We start from the raw sequence: 26,874 nt of genomic DNA, 5'->3' as shown, positions 1-26,874 counted from the left end.
TGTGGCTAAATACTAGTAATTTGTTCTCTCACATATCTTTGTGTTGGAAGGGTAGAGGTAGGAGAGGCGCCCCTTCACACGTGTACAGGTCTGTGTCTGGGCTGCTTCTGCTGGATCCCCCACAGTTATGTCCCTTGGTTGAGACAACACTCCACCCTGGAAGACAAACGGGAACAATAAGTCAACCTGTACCTGTTAATGTATTATTCACTCACCGGCGTCTTTCAGAGGGTCGGCTTCTATTTGTCAGACAAAGCGAATTAGAGGCCGGCGTGTATTTGAGTCTCGGCGTCTAATAGGGGAATTACTGTACGTTCAATTAAACTTGGCGGCAACACAGAGTGGATTGAGGCTTATTAACGGGGACATAAACAGATAAACAGACGACTACATCATGGTGGATGTCAGACTGTACTCCCATGCTGTATGGACGTACTCGAGAACGCCAGTGAGTATTCTTGTGGAATAGTTCCCGTGTTTTGTATCCAGAGGAGAGTATGTTGTCCATGGTCACCATCAACAAAGTAACATGGCATTTAATGCAAGGGTGAATTAGTGGGCCGACTTTAAAGCCGCTCTGAACTGTAGCGTCATATGAGGGAAGCCTAAAGTAGCGAATGTCGCAGACATTTGCCATTGTCGTGAAATTCATTAGCACCACGATTATCGTCCTGACAAACAAAGGATCATAACGGTGGCGAATAGGGTTTTCAAAACCACGGTCACGGCAAACACTGGGTCATTCGTTAATTAAGTTTGACATGATCGTCTTCTAACTGTTCGAGCTGTTAACGTGGCATTTTGGTATCGATTTCGTAGATGCACCAACCAAATTATGGTTGTGTTGTTGATGTTAAATCGATAAACATCAAAATGTCTTGCAAATTCGTTTTTGCGTCATTCCTGTTTAGGGGCGGTCGGGTAGCCTAGTGGTTAAAGCGTTCGCTCGTCACGCCGAAGACCGGGGTTCGATTCCCGACATGGGTACAATGTGTGAAGCCCATTTCTGGTGTCCCCCGCCGTGCTATTGCTGGAATATTGCTAAAAGCGGCGTAAAACCATACTCACTCACTCACTCATTCCTGTTTGCACCATACCCACGGCTCGTCGGCGTTGGTTTTCAGCAAGCCGTGGCATTGCATTAGCGTTATTTACGGTTTAAAAAAAGTGTTTTGATGAGCTGACAATCATTGTGTGCTGTTCACATTAAAAAACATGTGTTTGTGTTAGGGCTGGGACGGGTAACTCGGGTACCCGGGTCGGGTGGGTACTGGTAGGACCCGGGTACGCACAGGACTACACGGACCCGTGGTTAGTCACGTGATATATTGTTTCATGACAACAACAAAATCACTACATAACTAAATGGTCACACGACAATTTTAAGTCTCTAATGTTCGCATTTCTTCATGACTATGAACACGTTCCTTCGAACTTAAATATGTTTGAACAAAGCTAAAACTTTAGTAAACTTCAGTGTACGCATGACCACATCGTTTTATACGTGTATCTAAACAGTCTGCCAGGGCTACTGTCAAACTATTCCCAATCGGACATTTTGTATCTATCTCTTGATACCAACAGCGGGTACCCGGGTAGGGTCGGGTAATAGGGGTGTGGGTACCCGGGTAGTAAATTTGGACTCGTCCCAGCATTAGTATCGTGTTACCAACAAGCAAATATCCAAATTGTGAGCCGTGCCTGAACATTAAATTCATGCAAAACGCACTTCGTGCATGGATTAAGAGCAGTGACACCGCTTCGCTGTAGTATCTCCCCTTATACCGCGCATCGCTGTATAGAAACACTTTGAGTCACGCCTCGATAATGTGCAAGATTACGTCACAATTCTGGACTGAATTATTTTGACGGTTTATAAGACAGATAAAACACTCATCTTCGGTCTTGGACGAGATTGTAAAACCCTCGGGTTGGGACCTGGTTAGTAAAACATACCCTTTCCGTCGGACAGTTTTCTATTCTGAGTGATATATCTATCGTAGCTTGAAATGCCGCGTTCTCCTTGTCATGTGACTGTACCGGTATTTGCACGTGACCCACATCGTGCATTTACAGCAGTGACACCGCTTTCAGAAGCTCGGTCCCTTGTAAAGAGAGTGAGTGAGTGAGTGAGTGAGTTGGATTAATGCCGCTTTTAACAGTATTCCAGTTACATCACGGCGTGTCAGCTTAATGTGGGAGGAAAGCCCGAAGTGATGCAGGTCTCAGACGTTTACCACTGAGACCGCCCCCCCCCCCCCCCCACACTTGCAAAGAGACCAAAACCACAAAGTCGTGTTTTATTCCTTACATAATGCTTGGTCTTCCAGCACCGCTTCCTCGCTCGTTGGTTTTACTAAAGTATATTCATCTAAGATCCTCATCACTTGGAGCATCCCCCAACATATACATTTGTTTGTTTGATGTTTAACGCCGCACTCAGCAATATTCCAGCTATATGACGACGGTCTGTGGATTATCGAGTATGGACCAGACAATCCAGTGATTGACATCGTGAGCATCGATCCACGCAATCGATTAACCAAGTCAGCGAGCCTGACCACCCGATCCCGTTAGTCGCCTCTTACGACAAGCATAGTCGCCTTTCATGGCAAGCATGGGTTGCTGAAGACCCTTTCTACCCCGGATCTTCATGGGTCCAACATAAACATGATTACCGCCTCTAATAGAAGCCGGGTCAATTGTTCAGTGCAAAAAATAGAAGCCGGGCCTCTAATAGACGCCGGGTCGATCAATTGATACAATTAATGATCCCTTTTTGGGACCTAAATTACATAATGATAGTGAAATGGGGGTATTAATAGAAGCCGGGCCTCCAATAGACGCCGGGTCAAAGGCTTGTCCGAAATAACTAGAAGCCCGGGCGTCTAATAGAGGAAATACGGTAAGTCAACATATACCTTGATATCACTGACAAACTGTCCAAATCGACCTTAAATCGCACTGTCACCCACTCCAAGGTTGTGATTGTCACAAGGATCATGTTTTGTTGTTTTCACCGAACAGATCCACACAGACTACTATCTAGCTGACAATGACATCCGGGCCACCACAAACCGAGGGTGTCGGGGCGGACGAAGTCGTGGAGACGGGGGTCGGGTGTGGGGACTGGATGTGTGGCGTGATCTGCAGAAGAGAAGACGGTGGGTGGTCTGTAAGTATGTCAACGATGACCCATTCCGCATGGAATTAGTTCCCCCCGGAACAAATACTGCCAGTGTAAATGTATCGTGGAAAAAAGTTCCGAGTGAAATTTCCAAGAGATAAAATAATACAAATCAGCAATTTCACACCAGGAACATATACTCTTTGACAAGTACACCGACAGAACTGTGTGGGTATGATTGGCCTAGCGTGACACACTTGTTTGTAAATAACTCAAATGACTGAGTTATGATGTGTGATGACGATTGACCTATCGTGACACACTTGTTTGTAAATAACTCAAATGATTGAGTTAAGATGTGTGCATACGATTGACCTATCGTGACACACTTGTTTGTAAATAACTCAAATGACTGAGTTATGAGGTGTGATGACAATTGACCTATCGTGACACACTTGATGTAAATAACTCAAATGATTCAGTTTACATGTGTGCATACGATTGACCTATCGTGACACACTTGATGTAAATAACTCAAATGACTGAGTTAAGATGTGTGCAAACGATTGACCTAGCTTGACACACTTGTTTGTAAATAACTCAAATGACTGAGTTAAGATGTGTGCATACGATTGACCTAGCGTGACACACTTGTTTGTAAATAACTCAAATGACTGAGTTAAGATGTGTGCATACGATTGACCTAGCTTGACACACTTGTTTGTAAATAACTCAAATGACTGAGTTAAGATGTGTGCATACGATTGACCTAGCGTGACACACTTGTTTGTAAATAACTCAAATGACTGAGTTTAGATGTGTGCAAACGATTAACCTAGCGTGACACACTTGTTTGTAAATAACTCAAATGATTGAGTTAAGATGTGTGCATACGATTGACCTATCGTGACACACTTGTTTGTAAATAACTCAAATGATTGAGTTAAGATGTGTGCATACGATTAACCTAGCGTGACACACTTGTTTGTAAATAACTCAAATGACTGAGGTAAGATGTGTGCATACGATTGACCTAGCGTGACACACTTGTTTGTAAATAACTCAAATGACTGAGGTAAGATGTGTGCATACGATTGACCTATCGTGACACACATGTTTGTAAATAACTCAAATGATTGAGTTTAGATGTGTGCATACGATTGACCTATCGTGACACACTTGATGTAAATAACTCAAATGACTGAGTTGAGATGTGTGCATACGATTTACCTAGCGTGACACCCTTGTTTGTAAATAACTCAAATGATTGAGTTAAGATGTGTGCATACGATTGACCTATCGTGACACACTTGTTTGTAAATAACTCAAATGACTGAGGTTAGATGTGTGCATACGATTGACCTATCGTGACACACATGTTTGTAAATAACTCAAATGATTGAGTTAAGATGTGTGCATACGATTGACCTATCGTGACACACTTGTTTGTAAATAACTTAAATGACTGAGTTAAGATGTGTGCATACAATTGACCTATCGTGACACACTTGATGTAAATAACTCAAATGACTGAGTTGAGATGTGTGCATACGATTTACCTATCGTGACACCCTTGTTTGTAAATAACTCAAATGATTGAGTTAAGATGTGTGCATACGATTGACCTATCGTGACACACTTGTTTGTAAATAACTCAAATGACTGAGGTTAGATGTGTGCATACGATTGACCTATCGTGACACACATGTTTGTAAATAACTCAAATGATTGAGTTAAGATGTGTGCATACGATTGACCTATCGTGACACACTTGTTTGTAAATAACTTAAATGACTGAGTTAAGATGTGTGCATACAATTGACCTATCATGACACACTTGATGTAAATAACTCAAATGACTGAGTTGAGATGTGTGCATACGATTGACCTAGCGTGACACACTTGATGTAATGACTCAAATGACTGAGTTAAGATGTGTGCATACGATTGACCTATCGTGACACACTTGTTTGTAAATAACTCAAATGATTGAGTTAAGATGTGTGCATACGATTGACCTATCGTGACACACTTGTTTGTAAATAACTCAAATGATTGAGTTAGGACGTGTGCATACGATTGACCTAGCGTGACACACTTGTTTGTAAATAACTCAAATTATTGAGTTGAGATGTGTGCATACGATTGACCTAGCGTGACACACTTGATGTAAATAACTCACCAGAGTTAAGATGTCTGGTGACGAATGACCAAAGTCTCAAACACAGGTTAGTAAATAATCCCAACAATGTTATGACTTCAGCAAGCGTACCCAACTGGTTGCTGAACATAAATGTCAACACAAGCGAAGGGACAACCCGCAGCAGTGGGAACACACGGGACATTAACATCACGGACGGACTTTCTCATGGCATCTACCTCACAAACAGGATCAGACGCCCGTGCACAGTGGTGGGTACATACTGCTTAACAGGTGTTGATTTAGAAGGTTTGGGGTGAATAAATAAATGTTGGCATATTTTGGAAAATAGAGATTACTTTAAAAAACTTAATTATTTGTCATCAAAATTTTATCATCAACAACAACAACAACAAAAATTTACGCTTGGCATGCTGGAGTCCTGAAAAAAGATGTGTTCTGAACGGTAACATTTTCGTAAACAATTGCAGTGTCTCTTTAAACACTACCAACAACAACCACCACCCAGTCACAAACCCACCCCAACGACCCCATCCCCACCCCTACCCCAGAATATTAATTGGTGGGTTACCAACAGAAATACCTCGGCGTTTAGTTTAATCTGACACACATCATTCAAGATGTCCAACTTGACGAGTATATTTTTTTGCATTAAACACATGGCAGCGTGTGGTTTTGGACTTCGTCTCCGTGTGTACGTCGAATTACGTGCAACTTAAGTTGGTCCAAAAAACTACCACATGTTCGAGCTACTAGTTCTTGTGTGTGAATGCACCCTAACGCCAAATGTTCACACCCGTGAAGATCCGGGTCATTTTTGGTCTTCGGCAACCCATGCTTGCCGTAAAAGGCGACTATGCATGTCGAAAGAATCGACTAACGGGATTGGTTGGTGAATGCCATCGTATCCCAATTGCGTGGATCGATGCTCATGATGTCATCCCCGGATTGTCTGGTCCAGACTCGAATATTTACAGACCGCCGTCATATGGCTGGAATATTGCTGAGTGCGACGTTAAACAACAGACAAACAACAAAACCACGTGTTGATGGACTGAATGTCTGATTAATATTTCATTACAGGAGATTCCGAATCCTCTTGTTAACGTGAACACCCGAGACGGTGTCTTCCTTCACGAGGGGCGGGCTAGGGTGGAGCGACTCCGACGGCAGTCACCGTTCTACCCTGCTGTCATTGCAATACACCTGGATCTCCCTGACAAGGAACCTTTCACAAAGGTGTTTCTGTGTTCACTGAATTATGCAACCAGCAACAAGATCAATATTTTCATTTTTTTACTGATAAACGAAACTAACATGTCTCGAATATATACTCTTTCTGTGTGGAGGCACGGGTGGCCCAGTCGTCTAAGGCGCCGCGATTCGCTGTGCAGAGTTGCGTCCCTTGGGCACGCCAGAAACCTATGATTGTGGGTTCGAATCCCGGTTCGCCCCGATTATGTTTCTAGGTTTGTCAGCACCATGCCCGTGCTCGTGGGTTTCACCGAAGTGGTAAACATCTGAGACCTGCATCACTTCGGGGTTTCCTCCCACATTAAGCTGACACGCTGTGATATAACTGGAATAATGTTAAAAGCGGCGTTAAACCCAACTCACTCACTCACTTACTTACTCACTCACTCACTCTTTCTGTGTACTGTTTGTTTTTATTATACAACCGGTATAAATAATTCCGTTTTTGAAACAAATATAAACTCGGTGACTGATCACTGTAACAGAAACCAACCTGTCTCGTATATAGAGGTGTATGTAGAGTTGGATGGGGTTTGGTTACACAGGGGGTTCGGTTTAGCAAGGGTTTTAGCTTAGAGAGGTGCTGATGATGTAAGTGTTTTTGGATACAAGGGGTCTGTGAAGAGAGAGGGTTGGTCATAGAGGTGCTAGTGTAAGATGATTGTTCGTTTATAGGGTCTGTCTGGCAAGAGTTTTGGGATATAGTTGATGGATTTGTACAACGAAGGTGTTGGTTGACATGGAGGAATGTGTAGCAATGTTGTTGGTTACAGGGGGGAGAGTTCAGTTACTGGGGATTAAGAGGGAAGGTTTGGTTAACTAATGTGTTAGGTCACAGAGTGGTCGGTGAAGCGAGCGTATTAGGTTAGAGAGGGATCATTGGCCATGGGATGTTTGATTACCGACAGATTTGATTAAAGTTCTTAACAGATAATAACATTTTAACGTTTCAGAAAACATACACGTTTAAAAAACAAAGATTTTAACCTCTAGTTCAAGGAGTTGTCACGCCATCTTGCACGTGTGGTGGAAGAACCGGATGATAGAGGGTTCTTCTTCTGGTTCATCAAACGTCAGAAAGGACAATGGAATACACCAATTAAAGACTCCTTTGCGTATTTCATAGATTTCAAACGGGAGGACATGAAGGTATTTATACTGAATGATGATCTTGTTATTTTGCTTGATATTTATACGGGGGGAACGGGGGGCCCAGTCGTCTAAGGCGCCGCGATTCGCTGTGCAGAGTTGCGTCCCTTGGGCACGCCAGGAACCTATGATTGTGGGTTCAAATCCCGGTTCGCCCCGATTATGTTTCTAGATTTGTCAGCACCATACCCGTGCTCGTGGGTTTCACCGAAGTGGTAAACGTCTGAGACCTGCATCACTTCGGGCTTTCCTCCCACATTAAGCTGACACGCTGTGATATAACTGAAATACTGTTAAAAGCGGCGTTAAACCCAACTCACTCACTCACTCACTCTTATTTGTCCCCAAAACGATATTATCCGTGTAAACCACAATATATGTAAATTTATAACAGTAATGTCCACAGGTGTGTATATTGCACAGCTTATCTATGTATGTATGTCTGTCATGCTGTGTTAAGCAAAACAACGTAATTAATAATCAACCGCCATCATTGAATTGTAATGCATACTATAAGCCTGTGGCCTTCCAGTAAAAAAAGATACATGATTGACATTGAATCCCTGGGTGACAAATATATTTTCTATGTTTACAGTACAAGATACACGCTGGGGATTGTATCAAGTTTGTAGTAGTGTGAGTAGCAGTAGTGTGGACCATCTCTCTCGACACTATAGTGGGATGACACTATACATGCATCAGCATGGTCTATCCTGGTATTATATTCACACCTGGTTTCATTGTCATAAACTGAATCTGTTCATAAGGTACATTTAAACATTCCAATAGGGGCGGTCGGGTAGCCTAGTGGTAAAGCGTTCGCTTGTCACGCCGAAGACCCGGGTTCGATTCCCGACATGGGTACATTGTGTGAAGCCCATTTCTGGTGTCCCCCGCCGTGATATTGCTGGAATATTGCTAAAAGCGACGTAGAACCATACTCACCCACTCACTGAAACGATAATATGGACACGTGCTTCATGTTTGTTTAAAGGATCCGTGAGAGGAATCCTTCGTCTTCTCCACTGCCTTCTCAAAACTCTTCATCGAAGACTTCTCCAGCTTCTTCTCCACTTCCTTCTTCCAGGTAACCTTCATCTTGTCTTCATCATTAATGTGACGATGTGTGTGAGAAAACAAACCTATTTTACCTCATCCCAACTGAAGGTTTACGTGAGTTTATGTCAAAGCGGGTAAAACGTCATCTGATCCTGACCATTCCTTCATCCCGGTTTACTGATAAGTATGTGCGACATCTCCTTTGAAGCCATACGGCCTTTGAGGATTCCAGTTTAGAACAGGTCCCCAACAACACGTGCTGGTCGTACGAGCCGTATAAATGGATCTGAAGGTCAGATTCGGTGACTTAGTCCATTGCGTGCCATCTTTTCTCTATTGCTTGGGACTCGATTATGTTCAAGTCGCCACCATATAGTTAAGATATTGTCGAGTGTGGCGTTAAACAAAAAACAACGAAGCTGAAACTTCAGAACGATGTTCCTCTTAGTCTGATCACAGAATCCGCTACAGCAGCCAGATTAAAAATGTTATTTTGGCAAACTAATCAGCTGTTTCTGATACATATCATTTTGTGGTATTGTTGGTATTGTTAAGGATTTTGAAATTGTCCCGTTAATCTCATTATTTCACACATGTATCGTTGTGCTGATTAATTACGGTCCGCATGTTTGTAGTGTTAAAAGATGTGATATCACGTATTTGATATTTTACTCTTTTATGAACCCTTGCTATGATGCGGCCCCTCTTATCCAGTGACGATTTAGCAACCATGGCTGTCGTAAAAGGCGACTATGCTTGTCATAAGAGGCGACTAACGGGATCGAGTGGTCAGGCTCGCTGACTTGGTTGATGCATCGCATTGTATCCGAATTGCGTAGATCGATGCTGACACAGAATAAATCACTGCATATGGATAAAGAATTTTTGATTAAAATTAAATTATTTTTAACGATTGAATCTTTATGTAAATAATAGTGATTATAAGTTTCTGCTATAGTAACTATCATCTGCACTCACGATTGGTCTCTTTGATCACTATGTTGGGACAACCCATTATCTCAAATCCCGTAAACTGATCTACCAAATGGGATGATACTGAAAACTGATGTATATTATTTGTCTTCTCCTGATGGGTCGGCTCGCTTTCAATGCACTTGATGAGCAACAGTATGTACCGCGACGGCCTATTTAATACTTTCTTATTTACCATTGTATGCCCTTCATGATTTAATTTTGCAATTAGACTGGAAACACTTACATTTCTTTTATAAAGGTTGTAGCCGTTTAGGAGATGTGACGATTACCTTTTTTAATATATTTAGTTATTCTTTCCTTCGACCGCCTCCGTGGTCTAGTGGTAGAGCGTCCGCCCGGAGAGCGGAAGGTCCGGGGTTCGATCCCCGGTCGCGTCATACCAAATGACGTACAAAGATGGTACTTGTTGTTACCCTGTCTGGCGCTCGGCATTAAGGGGCTAAAACAAGGACTAGTCGGCTCGGAGTCAGTATATATCATGTTCAACTGCGGCATGGTATCTCAGTGGGCTAGCACTATAAATCGGCATCAGTCCGGACTAGTACAAGCAGCCACATACACACACGTACATGCACGTCGCTATATAAGTGCAATAATCTTGGACGCGACGTTAAACCCAATTTCACCTCACCTCACCTATAAAGGTTGTAGCCGTTTAGGAGATGTGACGATTACATTTATCAATATATTTAGTTATTCTTTCCATCATATTTGTTCACAGCATGGATAGGAGGCATTCTTCACCTTCTCCAGCACCTTCTCCAGCACCTTCAACAACACCTTCTCCGCATCCCCCGCATCCCCCTCATCCCCCTCATCCTCCAAGGTAATCATTATCTTGTCTTTATCAATACCCAGACAATGTTTATGGGACAAAACGCAGTTGAATGTTTGCAAATGCTGGAAGATGAACAGTAGCACTGCTCAACGTTGGACACAACCTTTTCGCCAGCGCCAAAAAATTAGACCAATACGTGAGTGCGGGTGGCCCAGTCGTCTAGAGCGCCACATTTCACTGTGCAGTTTTCCGTGCCTTAGACGTGCCAGCTATGATCGTGTGTTCGAATCCCAGATTTAACTTGGTGATATTTCTAGGTTTGATAGCACGGCACCCGAGATCGTCAGTTTCGCCAAAGTGGTAAACGTCTTAGACCCGTATAATTTCGGACTTTCCTTCACACTATGCTGAGAGGCTGTGGTATATGATACTGTTCAAAGCGGTGTTAATCCATACTCTCTCACTCACCCACTCAGTAAGTCAGGTCTCGTGGTATATGATACTGTTCAAAGCGGTGTTAATCCATACTCTCTCACTCACCCACTCAGTAAGTCAGGTCTCGTGGTATATGATACTGTTCAAAGCGGTGTTAATCCATACTCTCTCACTCACCCACTCAGTAAGTCAGGTCTCGTGGTATATGATACTGTTCAAAGCGGTGTTAATCCATACTCTCTCACTCACCCATTCAGTAAGTCAGGTCTCGTGGTATATCATACTGTTCAAAGCGGTGTTAATCTATACTCTCTCACTCACCCACTCAGTAAGTCAGGTCTCGTGGTATATGATACTGTTCAAAGCGGTGTTAATCCATACTTTCTCACTCACCCACTCAGTAAGTCAGGTCTCGTGGTATATGATACTGTTCAAAGCGGTGTTAATCCATACTCTCTCACTCTCCCACTCAGTAAGTCAGGTCTCGTGGTATATGATACTGTTCAAAGCGGTGTTAATCCATACTCTCTCACTCACCCACTCAGTAAGTCAGGTCTCGTGGTATATGATACTGTTCAAAGCAGTGTTAATCCATACTCTCTCACCCACCCACTCAGTAAGTCAGGTCTCGTGGTATATGATACTGTTCAAAGCCATGTTAATCCATACTCTCTCACTCACCCACTCAGTAAGTCAGGTCTCGTGGTATATGATACTGTTCAAAGCAGTGTTAATCCATACTCTCTCACCCACCCACTCAGTAAGTCAGGTCTCGTGGTATATGATACTGTTCAAAGCGGCGTTAATCCATACTCTCTCACTCACCCTCTCAGTAAGTCAGGTCTCGTGGTATATGATACTGTTCAAAGCGGTGTTAATCCATACTCTCTCACCCACCCACTCAGTAAGTCAGGTCTCGTGGTATATGATACTGTTCAAAGCGGTGTTAATCCATACTCTCTCACTCACCCACTCAGTAAGTCAGGTCTCATAAATGTTTCTAAACCTGACTAGTTTGCTGTGAAGTATCAAAGTCGTATGAAAAATGTTGTAGTGCGTCATTTGTGAAAATGAAATCAATGACATATGTAGATATGTCCAATTAGATATTTACAAATTGAAATGCGAGATATGTGAAAATGAAGAAGAGGTGATGCTTAGCTTTCATCCTTCATCCTATAGGTGTATATAATTCTATGTGTTGTGTTGCAGACCTCACACACGGGACAGAACGGTTCAAACTGACCGGTACGGTACACAGAAAATGATCGTTTGCTAACTAACCCATGATGTCGTGAACTCAACAATTCCTATTTATTTTATTCTATTACTTTCTACTGAAGACCTAATTAAGTAATCATTATGCTTTTGGTGTTTTTATTGTTGTTACCCTGTCTGGCGCTCTGCATTAAGGGGCTAAAACAAGGACTGGTCGGCTCGGAGTCAATATACTGTGTCTGAGTAGGGTATTCATGTTCAACTGCGGCATGGTATCTCAGTGGGCTAGCACTATAAATCGGCATCAGTCCGGACTAGTACAAGCAGCCACACACACACATACACACACGTACATGCACGTCGCTATATAAGTGCAATAATCTTGGACGCGACGTTAAACCCAATTTCACCTCACCTCACCTATAAAGGTTGTAGCCGTTTAGGAGATGTGACGATTACATTTAACAATATATTTAGTTATTCTTTCCATCATATTTGTTCACATCATGGATAAGAGGCATTCTTCACCTTCTCCAGCACCTTCTCCGCATCCCCCTCATCCCCCAAGGTAATCATTATCTTGTCTTTATCAATACCCGGACAATGTTTATGGGACAAAACTCAGTTGACTGTTTGCAAATGCTGGAAGATGAACAGTAGCACTGCTCAACGTTGGACACAACCTTTTCGCCAGCGGCAAAAATTTAGACCAACACGTTCAGTTTATAAGGGTACGGGTGGCCCAGTCGTCTAGAGCGCCACATTTCTCTGTGCAGTGTTAGGGGGCACGGGGGCCCAGTCGTCTAAGGCGCCGCGATTCGCTGTGCAGAGTTGCGTCCCTTGGACACTCCAGAAACCTATGGTTGTGGGTTCGAATCCCGGTTCGCCCCGATTATATTTCTAGGTTTGTCAGCCAATACCCGTGCTCGTGGGTTTCACCAATGTGGGAAACGTCTGAGACCTGCATCACATCGGGCTTTCCTCCCACATTAAGCTGACACGCCGCGATATAATTGGAATATTGTTAAAAGCGGCGTTAAACCCAACTCACTGTGCAGTGTTCCGTGCCTTAGAGGTGCCAGCTATGATCGTGTGTTCGAATCCCATATTTAACTTGGTGATATTTCTAGGTTTGATAGCACGGCACCCGAAATCGTGAGTTTCGCCAAAGTGGTAAACGTCTAAGACCCGTATAATTTCGGACTTTCCTTCACACCACGCTGAGAGGCCGTGGTATATGATACAGTTCAAAGCGGTGTTAATCCATACTCTGTCACTCACCCACTCAGTAAGTCAGGTCTCGTGGTATATGATACTGTTCAAAGCTGTGTTAATCCATACTCTCTCACTCACCCACTCAGTAAGTCAGGTCTCGTGGTATATGATACTGTTCAAAGCGGTGTTAATACATACTCTCTCACTCACCCACTCAGTAAGTCAGGTCTCGTGGTATATGATACTGTTCAAAGCGGTGTTAATCCATACTCTCTCACCCACCCACTCAGTAAGTCAGGTCTCGTGGTATATGATACTGTTCAAAGCTGTGTTAATCCATACTCTCTCACTCACCCACTCAGTAAGTCAGGTCTCGTGGTATATGATACTGTTCAAAGCGGTGTTAATCCATACTCTCTCACTCACCCACTCAGTAAGTCAGGTCTCGTGGTATATGATACTGTTCAAAGCGGTGTTAATCCATACTCTCTCACTCACCCACTCAGTAAGTCAGGTCTCATAAATGTTTCTAAACCTGACTAGTTTGCTGTGAAGTATCAAAGTCGTATGATCAATGTTGTAGTGCGTCATTTGTGAAAATGAAATCAATGACATATGTAGATATGTCCAATTAGATATTTACAAATTGAAATGCGAGATATGTGAAAATGAAGAGGGGGTGATGCTTAACTTTCATCCTCCATCCTTCATCCTTCATCCTATAGGTGTATAATTCTATGTGTTGTGTTGCAGATCTCACACACGGGACACAACGGTTCAAACTGACCGGTACGGTACACGGATAATGATCGTTTTCTAACTAACGCATGATGTCTTGAACTCAACAATTCCTATTTATTTTATTCTATTACTTTCTACTGAAGACCTATTTAAGTAATCATTATGCTTTTGGTGTTTTTATTGTTGTTACCCTGTCTGGCTCTCTGCATTAAGGGGCTAAAACAAGGACTGGTCGGCTCGGAGTCAATATACTGTGTCTGAGTGGGGTATTCATGTTCAACTGCGGCATGGTATCTCAGTGGGCTAGTACAAGCAGCCACACACACACATACACACACGTACATGCACGTCGCTATATAAGTGCAATAATCTTGGACGCGACGTTAAACCCAATTTCACCTCACCTCACCTATAAAGGTTGTAGCCGTTTAGGAGATGTGACGATTACATTTAACAATATATTTAGTTATTCTTTCCATCATATTTGTTCACATCATGGATAAGAGGCATTCTTCACCTTCTCCAGCACCTTCTCCGCATCCCCCCTCATCCCCCTCATCCTCCAAGGTAATCATTATCTTGTCTTTATCAATACCCGGACAATGTTTATGGGACAAAACTCAGTTGACTGTTTGCAAATGCTGGAAGATGAACAGTAGCACTGCTCAACGTTGGACACAACCTTTTCGCCAGCGGCAAAAATTTAGAACAACACGTTCAGTTTATAAGGGTACGGGTGGCCCAGTCGTCTAAGGCGCCGCGATTCGCTGTGCAGAGTTGCGGCCCATGGACATTCCAGAAACCTATGATTGTGGGTTCGAATCCCGGTTCGCCCCGATTATATTTCTAGGTTTGTCAGCCCCATACCCGTGCTCGTGGGTTTCACCGACGTGGTAAACGACTGAGACCTGCATCACTTCGGGCTTTCCTCCCACATTAAGCTGACACGCCGCGATATAACTGGAATACTGTTAAAAGCGGCGTTAAACCCAACTCACTCACTCACTGTGCAGTGTTCCGTGCCAGCTATGATCGTGTGTTCGAATCCCAGATTTAACTTGGTGATATTTCTAGGTTTGATAGCACGGCACCCGAGATCGTGAGTTTCGCCAAAGAGGTAAACGTCTAAGACCCGTATAATTTCGGACTTTCCTTCACACCCTGCTGAGTGGCTGTGGTATATGATACTGTTCAAAGCGGTGTTAATCCATACTCTCTCACCCACCCACTCAGTAAGTCAGGTCTCATAAATGTTTCTAAACCTGACTAGTTTGCTGTGAAGTAGCAAAGTCGTATGATCAATGTTGTAGTGCGTCATTTGTGAAAACAAATCAATGACATATGTAGATAATATGTCCAATTAGATATTTACAAATTGAAATTCGAGATATCTTAAAATGAAGAAGAGGTGATGCTTAACTTTCATCCTTCATCCTTCATCCTATAGGTGTATAATTCTATGTGTTGTGTTGCAGATCTCACACACGGGACAGAACGGTTCAAACTGACCGGTACGGTACACGGATAATGATCGTTTGCTAACTAACGCATGATGTCTTGAACTCAACAATTCCTATTTATTTTATTCTATTACTAGTAATCATTATGCTTTATGGTGTTTTTTTTCATGTTGCAGGATAATTACAAAGACCCGACAAAATCAAACAAGAGATGAAAACAGGTGTGAAATAAAATATTTATGGCACTGTTTAAAGTTATTCCTCAATCACGACTTATTCGTGATACTGAAGAAGCTATAGGTTAATTATATAATAACTAGTAGAAGGCGTCCATTTGACTGTGACATATACAGAAGACACACTATCAACGCTGTTTCGATATCTTCAAATTCAAAAGGCATCGAAGATGTACATTGCCAAATTTCTGATAATCATATATCTGTCATTTGTCATTAGAATGTAGAACTTATGAATATGGGGGTCAAGAAAATATTAGTCTTTGAGTAATTGTTTCCACGAAATTGATCTCAGTATGTTGCTCGATAGTACTGGTACATTTGATATCGAAATAATGGGTTGTCTGATTAGAAAACGAGAGAGCAGAATACCATTTCTGAACGTACATGTCGTGTAAGGTATGTCTTAAAGTATGTTTAAAACGGCCTTGTGTATCTATTGTTTTTACCATCCAGTCATACTAATACCCACATGTCTAAAGCGCTGTCTAGTAGTAAGGTACAAAAATGTTGTATTTTTTTGTTCTCGTTTGCTGTTATGTTGCAGAATACAGGACCCGTGAAGATCCGGATTTGAATCGGTCTTCAGCAACCCATGCTTGTCGTAAGAGGCGACTAACGGGATAGGGTGGTCAGGCTCGCTGACTTGGTTGATGCATGTCATCGTGTCCCAATTGCGTAGATCGATGCTCATAATGTCAATCACTTGCCCAGACTCGATTATTTACAGACCGCCGTCATATAGCTGGAATATTGCTGAGTGTGGTGCTAAACAACAAACAAACACACAAACACACAAGAAGGATACAGACCAAAATCAGAGAAATAAAAACGATGGAGGATGCGAGGTGTCACATTAATGTCAATAATTCCTTGGACATTTTCACCCATCGTGATAAGATTTAGTCGGGATATTTGGACTGATTGTCTCTTTTAAAATATTTCATGTTGTAAAAATATATCATTTGTTCCAGAATCCAAAACCACAAACAAGTACAAACCAGTGAACCGTCAATTGTCGTACTCGATCCAACCTTTTATGATGATGAGGTAGTTCTGGCCCGTTGGGAGGATGACCGATGGTACTACAAGGGTAAGAAGCATGGCTGTTAGGATTGGTTTCAGCAAACAGTTAGCCCCACTGCGGCATCAGCGTGAGATAAGCTATAACCATTATTCTATTCAGATTCAATTTCTGTAAAACATGAAATCTTAAAAATATATACATATTTTAAAGTAAAAAGTCAACTTTTAGGTTTATCGGTTTTGTCGTCAAATAGTGAAATAAAATTAACTTTTTTTATGTGTGAACTTGTGATTTATGCCATAAGCATAAAAAAAGCTGCATACTTCATCTCAATTCCATCAGATTATTAGTCCGGCTGTTTATGTTATTTTATGACATATTTTTTGAAAAGGTGAAGCAAAAACTCATCCTTTTTTTCGTTTATCATACTATTAACATAAATATATATTGATGATCACCATATACAGAAACATATACACTCCTGATTGGCTTCTTTCTATTCAGGAACAGAAAATACCTTAAATAAATTTGTTGTCATTTGTATAGTTTATTATCATTAAGGGATACTAGTTCTGATTTCAACACGTTTGGGAAACATAGTGGATGTGCCTTTTGCCCTGAAACAGAATGTCTGAGTTCAAATCCTCATCTGGGTGTATTTGTAAATATGGTGCAGCGATATTGCAAAAAGCAGCATACAATTCTCCTCTGTACTCTTAGTTAGGCGTCGTTTTGTCATTACCATATTGTTTTCATTGCAACTATCAGCATATCGGAGAACGTATTAATACAGAAAGAAAAATCAATTATTTGCAATAGTCAGGTATCATTTATAAGCTGCCGAGGGTTGGTGGGATAGCCTAGTGGTTATAGCGTTCGCTCGTCACACAGATGACCCGGGTTCGATTCCCTTAATGATTATATGTGGGACGCCCATTTCTGGTGTCCCCTGCTGTGATACTGAGGGAGTACTGCTAAGAGCGGCGTTAAACCATACCCTCTCACTCACTCACTTTTAGCCGCTGAATCTTTACATCACCTCATCACAATCGTGTTGTTACATGCTTCATCTTCAAGCTTCATCCCTTGTCGTCATTTTGCCATCCTGCTTGATGCTTTTGTAAATCTCTGTGCTTCACCCTCAAGCTTCATGCCCTGTCGTCATTTTGCCATCCTGTTTGATGCTTTTGTTAATCTCTGTGCGTCATCCTCAAGCTTCATGCCTTGTCGTCATTTTGCCATCCTGCTTGATGCTTATAATCTCTGTGCGTCATCCTCAAGCTTCATGCCTTGCCGTCATTTTGCCATCCTGCTTGATGCTTTTGTAAATCTCTGTACTTCATCTTCAAGCTCAATCCCGTGTCGTCATTTTGCCATCCTGCTTGATGCTATTGTTAATCTCTGTGCGTCATCCTCAAGCTTCATCCCTTGTCGTCATTTTGCCATCCTGCTTGATGCTTTTGTTAATCTCTGTGCGTCATCCTCAAGCTTCATGCCTTGTCGTCATTTTGCCATCCTGCTTGATGCTTATGTTTATCTCTGTGCGTCATCCTCAAGCTTCATCCCTTGTCGTCATTTTGCCATCCTGCTTGATGCTTTTGTTAATCTCTGTGCGTCATCCTCAAGCTTCATGCCTTGTCATTTTGCCATCCTTCTTGATACTATTGTTAATCTCTGTGCGTCATCCTCAAGCTTCATCCCTTGTCGTCATTTTGCCATCCTGTTTGATGCTTTTGTTAATCTCTGTGCGTCATCCTCAAGCTTCATGCCTTGTCATTTTGCCATCCTTCTTGATACTATTGTTAATCTCTGTGCGTCATCCTCAAGCTTCATCCCTTGTCGTCATTTTGCCATCCTGCTTGATGCTTTTGTTAATCTCTGTGCGTCATCCTCAAGCTTCATCCCTTGTCGTCATTTTGCCATCCTGCTTGATGCTTTTGTTAATCTCTGTGCGTCATCCTCAAGCTTCATGCCTTGACGTCATTTTGCCATCCTGCTTGATGCTTTTGTTAATCTCTGTGCGTCATCCTCAAGCTTCATGCCTTGTCATTTTGCCATCCTGCTTGATGCTATTGTTAATCTCTGTGCGTCATCCTCAAGCTTCATGCCTTGTCATTTTGCCATCCTTCTTGATGCTTTTGTTAATCTCTGTACTTCATCTTCAAGCTTCATCCCTTGTCGTCATTTTGCCATCCTGCTTGATGCTTTTGTTAATCTCTGTGCGTCATCCTCAAGCTTCATGCCTTGACGTCATTTTGCCATCCTGCTTGATGCTTTTGTTAATCTCTGTGCGTCATCCTCAAGCTTCATGCCTTGTCATTTTGCCATCCTGCTTGATGCTATTGTTAATCTCTGTGCGTCATCCTCAAGCTTCATGCCTTGTCATTTTGCCATCCTTCTTGATGCTTTTGTTAATCTCTGTACTTCATCTTCAAGCTTCATCCCTTGTCGTCATTTGGCCATCCTGTTTGATGCTTTTGTTAATCTCTGTGCGTCATCCTCAAGCTTCATCCCTTATCGTCATTTTGCCATCCTGCTTGATGCTTTTGTTAATCTCTGTACTTCATCTTCAAGCTTCATCCCTTGTCGTCATTTTGCCATCCTGCTTGATGCTTTTGTAAATCTCTGTGCGTCATCCTCAAGCTTCATCCCTTGACGTCATTTTGCCATCCTGCTTGATGCTTTTGTTAATCTCTGTGCGTCATCCTCAAGCTTCATGCCTTGTCATTTTGCCATCCTTCTTGATACTATTGTTAATCTCTGTGCGTCATCCTCAAGCTTCATCCCTTGTCGTCATTTTGCCATCCTGCTTGATGCTTTTGTTAATCTCTGTGCGTCATCCTCAAGCTTCATCCCTTGTCGTCATTTTGCCATCCTGCTTGATGCTTTTGTTAATCTCTGTGCGTCATCCTCAAGCTTCATGCCTTGTCATTTTGCCATCCTTCTTGATACTATTGTTAATCTCTGTGTATATGTAATCTTTGCTATTTAACCATTTCCTACCCACTTGATAAAGATACTGTCATCTGTACTGAAACGTCGCATAGCAGAGTTGCGTCCCTTAGGCATGCCAGAATCCTAGGATCGTGTGTTTGAATCCCAGATTCGCCCAGATGGTCGTAGGCTTCACCAAAGTGGTAAACGTCTGTGACCTGCATCACTTCGGGGTTTTCTACAACATGAAGCTGACACGCCGTGATATAACTGGAATACTGTTCAAAGCAGAGTTAAACCAAACTCACTCACTCTTCATCTAAACAGGGAAGATTGTCCAGCGCCATGATAAAAACTGTTACTCTGTGGAGGATGTCACAGGCCGACGTGACGTCATTAGTAGTAAGCACATCATCCGGACAACTGACCATTACGACGCTGGGTCTACTATCAAGGTAATACCTCGACCGGTTTAATAAGGGTTATTCCTGTGTAACATGCAAGGTGACCGTTTATATGTGTGCGTATGCCTGTATGTGATAATTCCTTTGTGCAGCGTTCGTACGTATTTGTCTGATGTGAGGTTTTGTCGTTGTACGTTGTCTTATGTCTGTCCTTCCGGTTGTGCGTATGCCTCTATGTGATATCTATTTGTCTGTTGTGAGCAAATACGTTTTTAGCTCACCTTATTGAAAGTCAAGCGAGCTTATGTCGTTGCGGTTTGTCCATTGTATGCCTTGTCGGTTGCACGTCCATCCGGCTCCTCTAAGACAGCAATGCCTATGCTGATGAGACTGCATGAATGATCCCAGTTATGGCGTCTCCTGGACCAAGGTAGCCATATTGAAAATGTCCTTTTTGCCGTTACTTAGCCATTTCAGCGCGTTTCATTTGAACCTGATATGCAGTATGCATGTGATATGCAGTATAACATAGAGTACGTAAGTTCCCTTTCTATTACAGAGGGACAGTGTCCAAGTGCTGGCCCCCCATCCTGTATATTACTGGAGCTACGCCCCTGGCAGGGTCATAGAAGCGATTGGTCAGAAACTGACTGTCCGGTTCTATGACAACAATCAGACAAACATCGAGAAATGGGACGTGTATCCTGCCAGGAACCGAGAGAAACATCTCAAGGACGTGGAGGACATTCGCCAGCGAGAGAAAGACTGGGAGGGAAAGGAGGCCGTCATCAGAGACGAGTCAGGGGTGTACAGACTGGGTAGGTCACCAGAGACGAGTCAGGGGTGTACAGACTGGGTAGGTCATCAGAGACGAGTCAGGGGTGTACAGATTAGGTAGGTCACCAGACACACGTCAGGGGTGTACTGACTGGGTAGGTCATCAGAGAAGAGTCAGGGTTGTACAGACTGGGTAGTTCACCAGAGACGAGTCAGGGGTGTACAGACTGGGTAGGTCATCAGAGACGAGTCAGGGTTGTACCGACTGGGTAGGTCACCAGACACACGTCAGGGGTGTACAGACTGGGTAGGTCATCAGAGACGAGTCAGGGGTGTACAGACTGGGTAGATCACCAGGAGAAGACTCAGGGATGTACAGACTGGGTAGGTAACCAGAGACGAATCAAGGGTGTACAGACTGGGTAGGTCACCAGGAGAAGAGTCAGGGGTGTACAGACTGGGTAGGTCACCAGGAGATGAGTCAGGGGTGTACAGACAGGGTAGGTCACCAGGAGAAGAGTCAGGTTGTACAGACTGGGTAGGTCACCAGGAGACGAGTCAGGGGTGTACAGACCGGGTAGGTCACCAGGATAGGACTCAGGGGTGTACAGACTGGATAGGTCACCAGGAGACGAGTCAGGGGTGTACAGACAGGGTAGGTCACCAGGAGAAGAGTCAGGGGTATACAGACTGGGTAGGTCACCAGGAGAAGAGTCAGGGGTGTACAGACTGGGTAGGTCACCAGGAGAAGAGTAAGGGATGTACAGACTGGGTAGGTCACCAGGAGAATAGTCAGGGGTGTACATACAGGGTAGGTCACCAGGAGAAGAGTCAGGTTGTACAGACTAGGTAGGTCACCAGGATAGGACTCAGGGGTGTACAGACTGGGTAGGTCACCAGGAGACGAGTCAGGGGTGTACAGACAGGGTAGGTCACCAGGAGAAGAGTCAGGGGTATACAGACTGGGTAGGTCACCAGGAGAAGAGTCAGGGATGTACAGACTGGGTAGGTCACCAGGACAAGAGTCAGGGGTGTACAGACTGGATAGGTCACCAGAGACGAGTCAGGGATGCTCAGAATGGGTAGGTGACCATAGACGAGTCAGGGTGTACAGACTGGGTAGGTCACCAGATACACGTAGAGACAGGGTAGGTCACCAGAGACAATCAGGAGATGTTCAACCCGTGCACGTCGTCAGGGGTGTACTGACAGGGTTGGTGACCAGAGACGAGTCAGGGGTGTACAGGCTGGGTAGGTAACCAGAGACGAGTCAGGGGTGTACAGACTGGGTAGGTCACCAGAGACGAGTTAGAATAGGTCACCAGACACATCAGGGTGGTACAGACTGGGTAGGTCATCAGAGACGAGTCAGAATAGGTCACCTGACCGAAAGGGGTGTACAGACGGGATAGGTCACCAGAGACGAGTCTGGGGTGTACAGACTGGGTAGGTCACCAGACACACGTAGAGACAGGGTATGTCACCAGAGACGATCAGGAGATATTCAACCCGTGCACGTCGTCAGACACAGAAGGGTATAAGACGTGGGTATCTGTACTGTTTTGATAATTGGGATGCTTCGTGATCCGACCCTAGGTAGAGCCACGAACGAAATGGTGGTCGATAAACAATACTATTACCTTTCTAGGTAAAGTTGAAAAACAGATAGGACGTCAGCAGAGGTACACCGTGACATGGGAGGATGGCAAGTGCGGTGAACAGATGTCCATCCACATCTATGGAACCTTCTCCAAGATGATCAAGTTCAAGGTCGGCAGCTACATCCTGGCACTTGCTGACCCTGACGACAACTATTTCCTTCCGGGTGAAGTGACAAGGGTCCACGAAGATGGAGATGTTCAAAGGCTACACGTGGTGTTTGTCAATGGGAAAAGGTATTACTAGAAGATGGATAAAGGATTCTGTTTTACTTTCATCAAGGCACGGCAAATATACTCTTCAAAAAAAGAAACTTGACATAGATGTAAAACCGCTTTTTGCCAAATATCTAAAATAATTACATTAAATGAGAACCAAATAAGTGTTAAATAAGATGATGTGTCTATAATTCGCGAAAACACATACAAAGCACATAAACGTAGCGTTTGGGGATCAATTTTACAGCTTCATCCAAACGCAACCGCCTGTAAAAAACGTGCAGCACAGGATCCTGCATTTGGGCATGCAGGTCCCCCTGCTGAATGGGTATAAAAATCCACATCAACGGCTGTTCATACAGTCCTTATAACGGCAGTAGAAGCGGTGACAGAATGCCAAGACTGAATGCAGCTCAACGGAACAACGCCATTGGGAGATTACAAGCTGGAGCAACTCAGCAAGAAGTGGCCAGGCACTTTGGCGTATCCAGACAGACTATCTCCGCACTGTGGACCCTATACAACAACACCAACAGAGTTGACGACAGACCAAGGTCGGAAGACCAAGGGTGACAACCCAAGCACAAGATCGATACATCCGGCTGCGACACCTCCGAGACCGCACTACCAGTCACGTCTACAACCACACAGATCCCTGTGGTACGCAGAATATCAGATCAAACGGTACGCAACAGACTGAGGGAGGCTGGACTTTTTGCACGAAGACCTGTTCGACGTCATGTATTGACCCCACGTCATCTGGCGGACCGTCTGCTTTGGTGCCAACAGAGGGTTAGATGGGCACGTGCAAGGTGGAGAAAAAATGTACTGTTTACTGACGAGTCCCGTTTCCTACTCACACGTGCTGATGGGCGCGCACGTGTCTACGTCGGGGTGAATGTTACGCCCCCAACTGTGTGCAGCAGGTTGTCCCATTTGGCGGGAGTGTCATGGTATGGGCCGGGATTCATCACGGTGGTAGGACGCCTCTCGTGCATGTGGCAGGTGCATTGACAGGTGTGCGTTACAGAAATTTGATCCTACAGCCTTACGTTCTTCCTCACGTCAACGTTCATGGCGGAGAGTTCCAGCAGGACAACGATCGACCGCATATTGCACGTGTTTGTCAGGACTTCTTATAGCACAACAACATCCAGACATTACCTTGGCCAGCCCGGTCACCAGATTTGTCCCCGATTGAGCATCTGTGGGACGAGTTGGATCGACGCGTTCGCAGAAGGAATCCACCGCCCCAAACACTTCCGGCGCTTCTTGATGCACTTCAGCATGAATGGCAGCACATCCAACAGCGTGTTATTGACAACTTGATTGCATCTATGGGTCGTCGGTGTCAAGCGGTGATTGATGCACGTGGTGGGCACAACCGATACTGACATTTTCTGTACCCCTGTGACATTAACTGTATCTTTTACGTGTGTCTGTCTAGGTGACACGATTAATGTTTTGAACAGTGTGTACATTGATCTTCAAACAGTGTTTCAATTATGGTTTCTGTGTCCTATTTTGAAACAATAGCATTATATTACATTTTGAAAGTCAGTGTCAAGTTTCTTTTTTTTTGAAGAGTTTAGATTTGAAAACTTGTTTTCTTATCGTGATCAGATTCAAATGTTTAGTTACGGATTACCATCATCTAATAACTTCATCACTTCATCGTCATCATCATCATCATCATCATATCCCATTAACAAGTGGATGCTAATTTCATTTCCATTCCAAAGAGGAGTATATAAGGTGTATGTAGACAATAACACGAGTTGCTGATATCGGAAAACAGCACACGATACGTTTTGTTGCTGTCTCCTATCTCGTTACAAGGACGGTTTCTAAACTTGCTTTATTGAGCGAAAATACGCCTTACACATCCATCACTATTAAGAATGACACTCAACGACAAAGAGATTATTACTCTTGTGTATCCGTATCTTAAATGTTATATATAAGAAATCATTGCTTCCCTTATACAGTAAACTACGGTTATAACGAACTTAAGGGACCACTATATTCAGTTCGTAATAACCGTGTTCGTTATAAGCACATGTACAGCATAATTACAGCAAATGGACAGGACCAAGAACAGTTCGTTATATCCGTCAGTTCGTCATAAGGGCGTTCGTTATAAACGTTACTGTATATGCAATTTTCGGTACTGCATACTACCAACAATTCGTACTCCAACTGTAAAAACAAGATATTTGATGGATGACAACATCTTTATTATATTATGATGCGACGTTTCGGTCTTGTCTTTACTGTTATTTCCCAACTCCTAAAAATGCCAATCACACAGTTCGTATTCCACCAGTTTAAAAGCTTTTGCGTCTCTCTAGGCTCTTTTTACTACTTTCGCCTCATATTTTTTAATTATGAGCCAAAAATGTATTTAATTTTGCCTTCGTTAGTCATACAATAGATTCCTGATAATAATCACAAAAGACCCATTTCAGCAGCAGATAAGACATGTATATGTTTTTTACGATTCAAGAATTGTGTTTTCGGTCCCATATGGTAGCATGTAATAGTGAATAGTGAGTGAGTATGGTTTTACTTGCTTTTAGCAATATTCCAGCAATATCACGGCGGGGGACACCAGAAATGGGCTTCACACATTGTACCCATGTCGGGAATCGAACCCGGGTCTTCGGCGTGACGAGCGAACGCTTTAACCACAAGGCTACCCGACTGCCCCTGTAATAGTGAATATGTGACAAAGGGGGACTAATCTCAGATATCTGGTGCCAAGTTACTGGTTCTAGATTCTGTAATTAATACCTGCAGACACTGCCTCTGTGTAGTTCCTGTTGTTTATTGTTCTGATCTCGGAGTCACCAGCAGTGGAGGTCGAGGGTCTTGAAATACATTGCTGGAGCTGCTAATTTGCCCTTGCCTAGTCCTCCTTTAAATGTCATCCGTGATGTAGGGTTCGGACCCCTTATATGGGTATGTATGTAAAGACAGGGAGGTTCGTCGTCGTGGACTACAGCAGTATTGTATGGAGGCGAACACACCTACTCTGTCACTCACTGATTCTGGTTTCAGGTCAAAGGATGCCCTCTCCACGGATAGTTACTGGATGAATAAGATGGCCTACACTGAGGCGGAGGAGGTGTTTCTGACGCATCACCCCGACAGTAGTGACGAGGAAGAGTTCTCTCGTTAAGAGTCGGCTGCACTCAGCTCATCTCCATCCCATGTATGTCATCTCGGATAACATCTGGAGGAATCCATATTGAAACTAGATTTACCAGTTTCACACTTCGCGTGACTATGACATAATAATATGGCACAATTTCTTTCTCAAAATCGGCCGCCATGTTGTACGAACTTTTCGCCAAGGGATCAGTCGGTGTGCGGTCTACGGTGAATTCATGCAATGTCTCTACACCATTGCTGCCCGAGGTATTATGTAGGTGACGGAGTTTCCCGAGTGGAATTGAATGGACTATACTGCTTGTTAAAACATCTTCTTCTCTGTTTCATCAACGAGTTTTTTTAAATGAAACACGATAACAAACGTTGAAGAGCAGTTACGTTTATTTACAAATAGTCAACAGTACATTTGAGAGTGTGAACATATCATTGCTACTTCAATCAAGCGGGGTGGTTTTCAAATACAGTAAACTACGGTTATAACGAACTCAAAGGGACCACTAATTTTAGTTCGTTATAGCCGTCAGTTCGTTATAAGCGTGTTCGTTATAAACGTAGTTTACTGTATACCAATTGCTGATAGTATCATAGACAGTAAAACCCCGTTAATCCCGACAGTGTGGACTCTAGTGAACTATACCGGGAAAAAAACCTACAGTAATCTACGGTTAAAACGAACTCAAAGGGACCACTGATTTTAGTTGGATATAACTGTAGTTCGGTAAAAGCATATATACAGCAAATGCCCGGGACCAACAATATGTTCGTTATATTCGTCAGTTCGTTATAAGCGTGATCGTTATAAACGTAGTTTACTGTATATACATTAGGAATCTTTGGTCCAGAGAAACATAT

The 26,874-nt window shown here is 43.3% G+C and overlaps 2 protein-coding genes across 8 annotated transcripts; both read left to right on the top strand.

The window, feature by feature from the left end:
* Nucleotides 1-218: 218 nt before the first annotated feature.
* LOC124139599 lies at nucleotides 219-26,662 on the top strand. Of its 7 annotated transcripts, XM_048388090.1 has the most exons (17): nucleotides 221-448; nucleotides 3,028-3,175; nucleotides 5,391-5,539; nucleotides 6,372-6,527; nucleotides 7,536-7,691; nucleotides 8,287-8,327; nucleotides 8,686-8,778; nucleotides 10,468-10,572; nucleotides 12,172-12,207; nucleotides 14,146-14,181; nucleotides 15,609-15,644; nucleotides 15,770-15,814; nucleotides 16,804-16,922; nucleotides 20,118-20,245; nucleotides 20,754-21,012; nucleotides 22,620-22,866; nucleotides 25,909-26,662. In XM_048388090.1, exons 1-17 carry the CDS (start codon nucleotides 395-397, stop codon nucleotides 26,027-26,029), a joined length of 1,929 nt encoding a protein of 642 aa, XP_048244047.1. In that variant the 5' UTR covers nucleotides 221-394; the 3' UTR covers nucleotides 26,030-26,662. The 7 variants fall into 7 exon arrangements, with proteins under 7 accessions (XP_048244051.1, XP_048244050.1, XP_048244053.1 ...); XM_048388094.1 differs by lacking the exon at nucleotides 15,770-15,814 and having other exon boundaries at nucleotides 219-448; XM_048388093.1 differs by lacking the exon at nucleotides 15,609-15,644 and having other exon boundaries at nucleotides 220-448.
* Nucleotides 10,579-14,184, top strand: LOC125376180. The gene is made up of 2 exons (XM_048388101.1): nucleotides 10,579-12,143; nucleotides 14,118-14,184. Exon 1 carries the CDS (start codon nucleotides 10,949-10,951, stop codon nucleotides 11,951-11,953), a length of 1,005 nt encoding a protein of 334 aa, XP_048244058.1. The 5' UTR covers nucleotides 10,579-10,948; the 3' UTR covers nucleotides 11,954-12,143; nucleotides 14,118-14,184.
* Nucleotides 26,663-26,874: the final 212 nt, after the last annotated feature.

Source organism: Haliotis rufescens, unplaced genomic scaffold (assembly GCF_023055435.1).
Source record: "Haliotis rufescens isolate VD_foot unplaced genomic scaffold, xgHalRufe1.0.p SCAF_7, whole genome shotgun sequence".
In the NCBI taxonomy this organism is placed as follows: Eukaryota; Metazoa; Mollusca; class Gastropoda; order Lepetellida; family Haliotidae; genus Haliotis; species Haliotis rufescens.
This window is presented reverse-complemented; position numbering and strand designations above follow the sequence as displayed.

Bases quoted from the DNA above. Each gene is read 5' to 3' on its own strand.
- LOC125376180 (XM_048388101.1), top strand. From the start codon at position 10,949: ATGATACTGTTCAAAGCGGTGTTAATCCATACTCTCTCACTCACCCAC.
- LOC124139599 (XM_048388090.1), top strand. From the start codon at position 395: ATGGTGGATGTCAGACTGTACTCCCATGCTGTATGGACGTACTCGAGA. The intron at 15,645-15,769 runs GTACGGTACACG...TTCATGTTGCAG, and splicing joins AGAACGGTTCAAACTGACCG to GATAATTACAAAGACCCGAC. The intron at 22,867-25,908 runs GTATTACTAGAA...TTCTGGTTTCAG, and splicing joins GTGTTTGTCAATGGGAAAAG to GTCAAAGGATGCCCTCTCCA.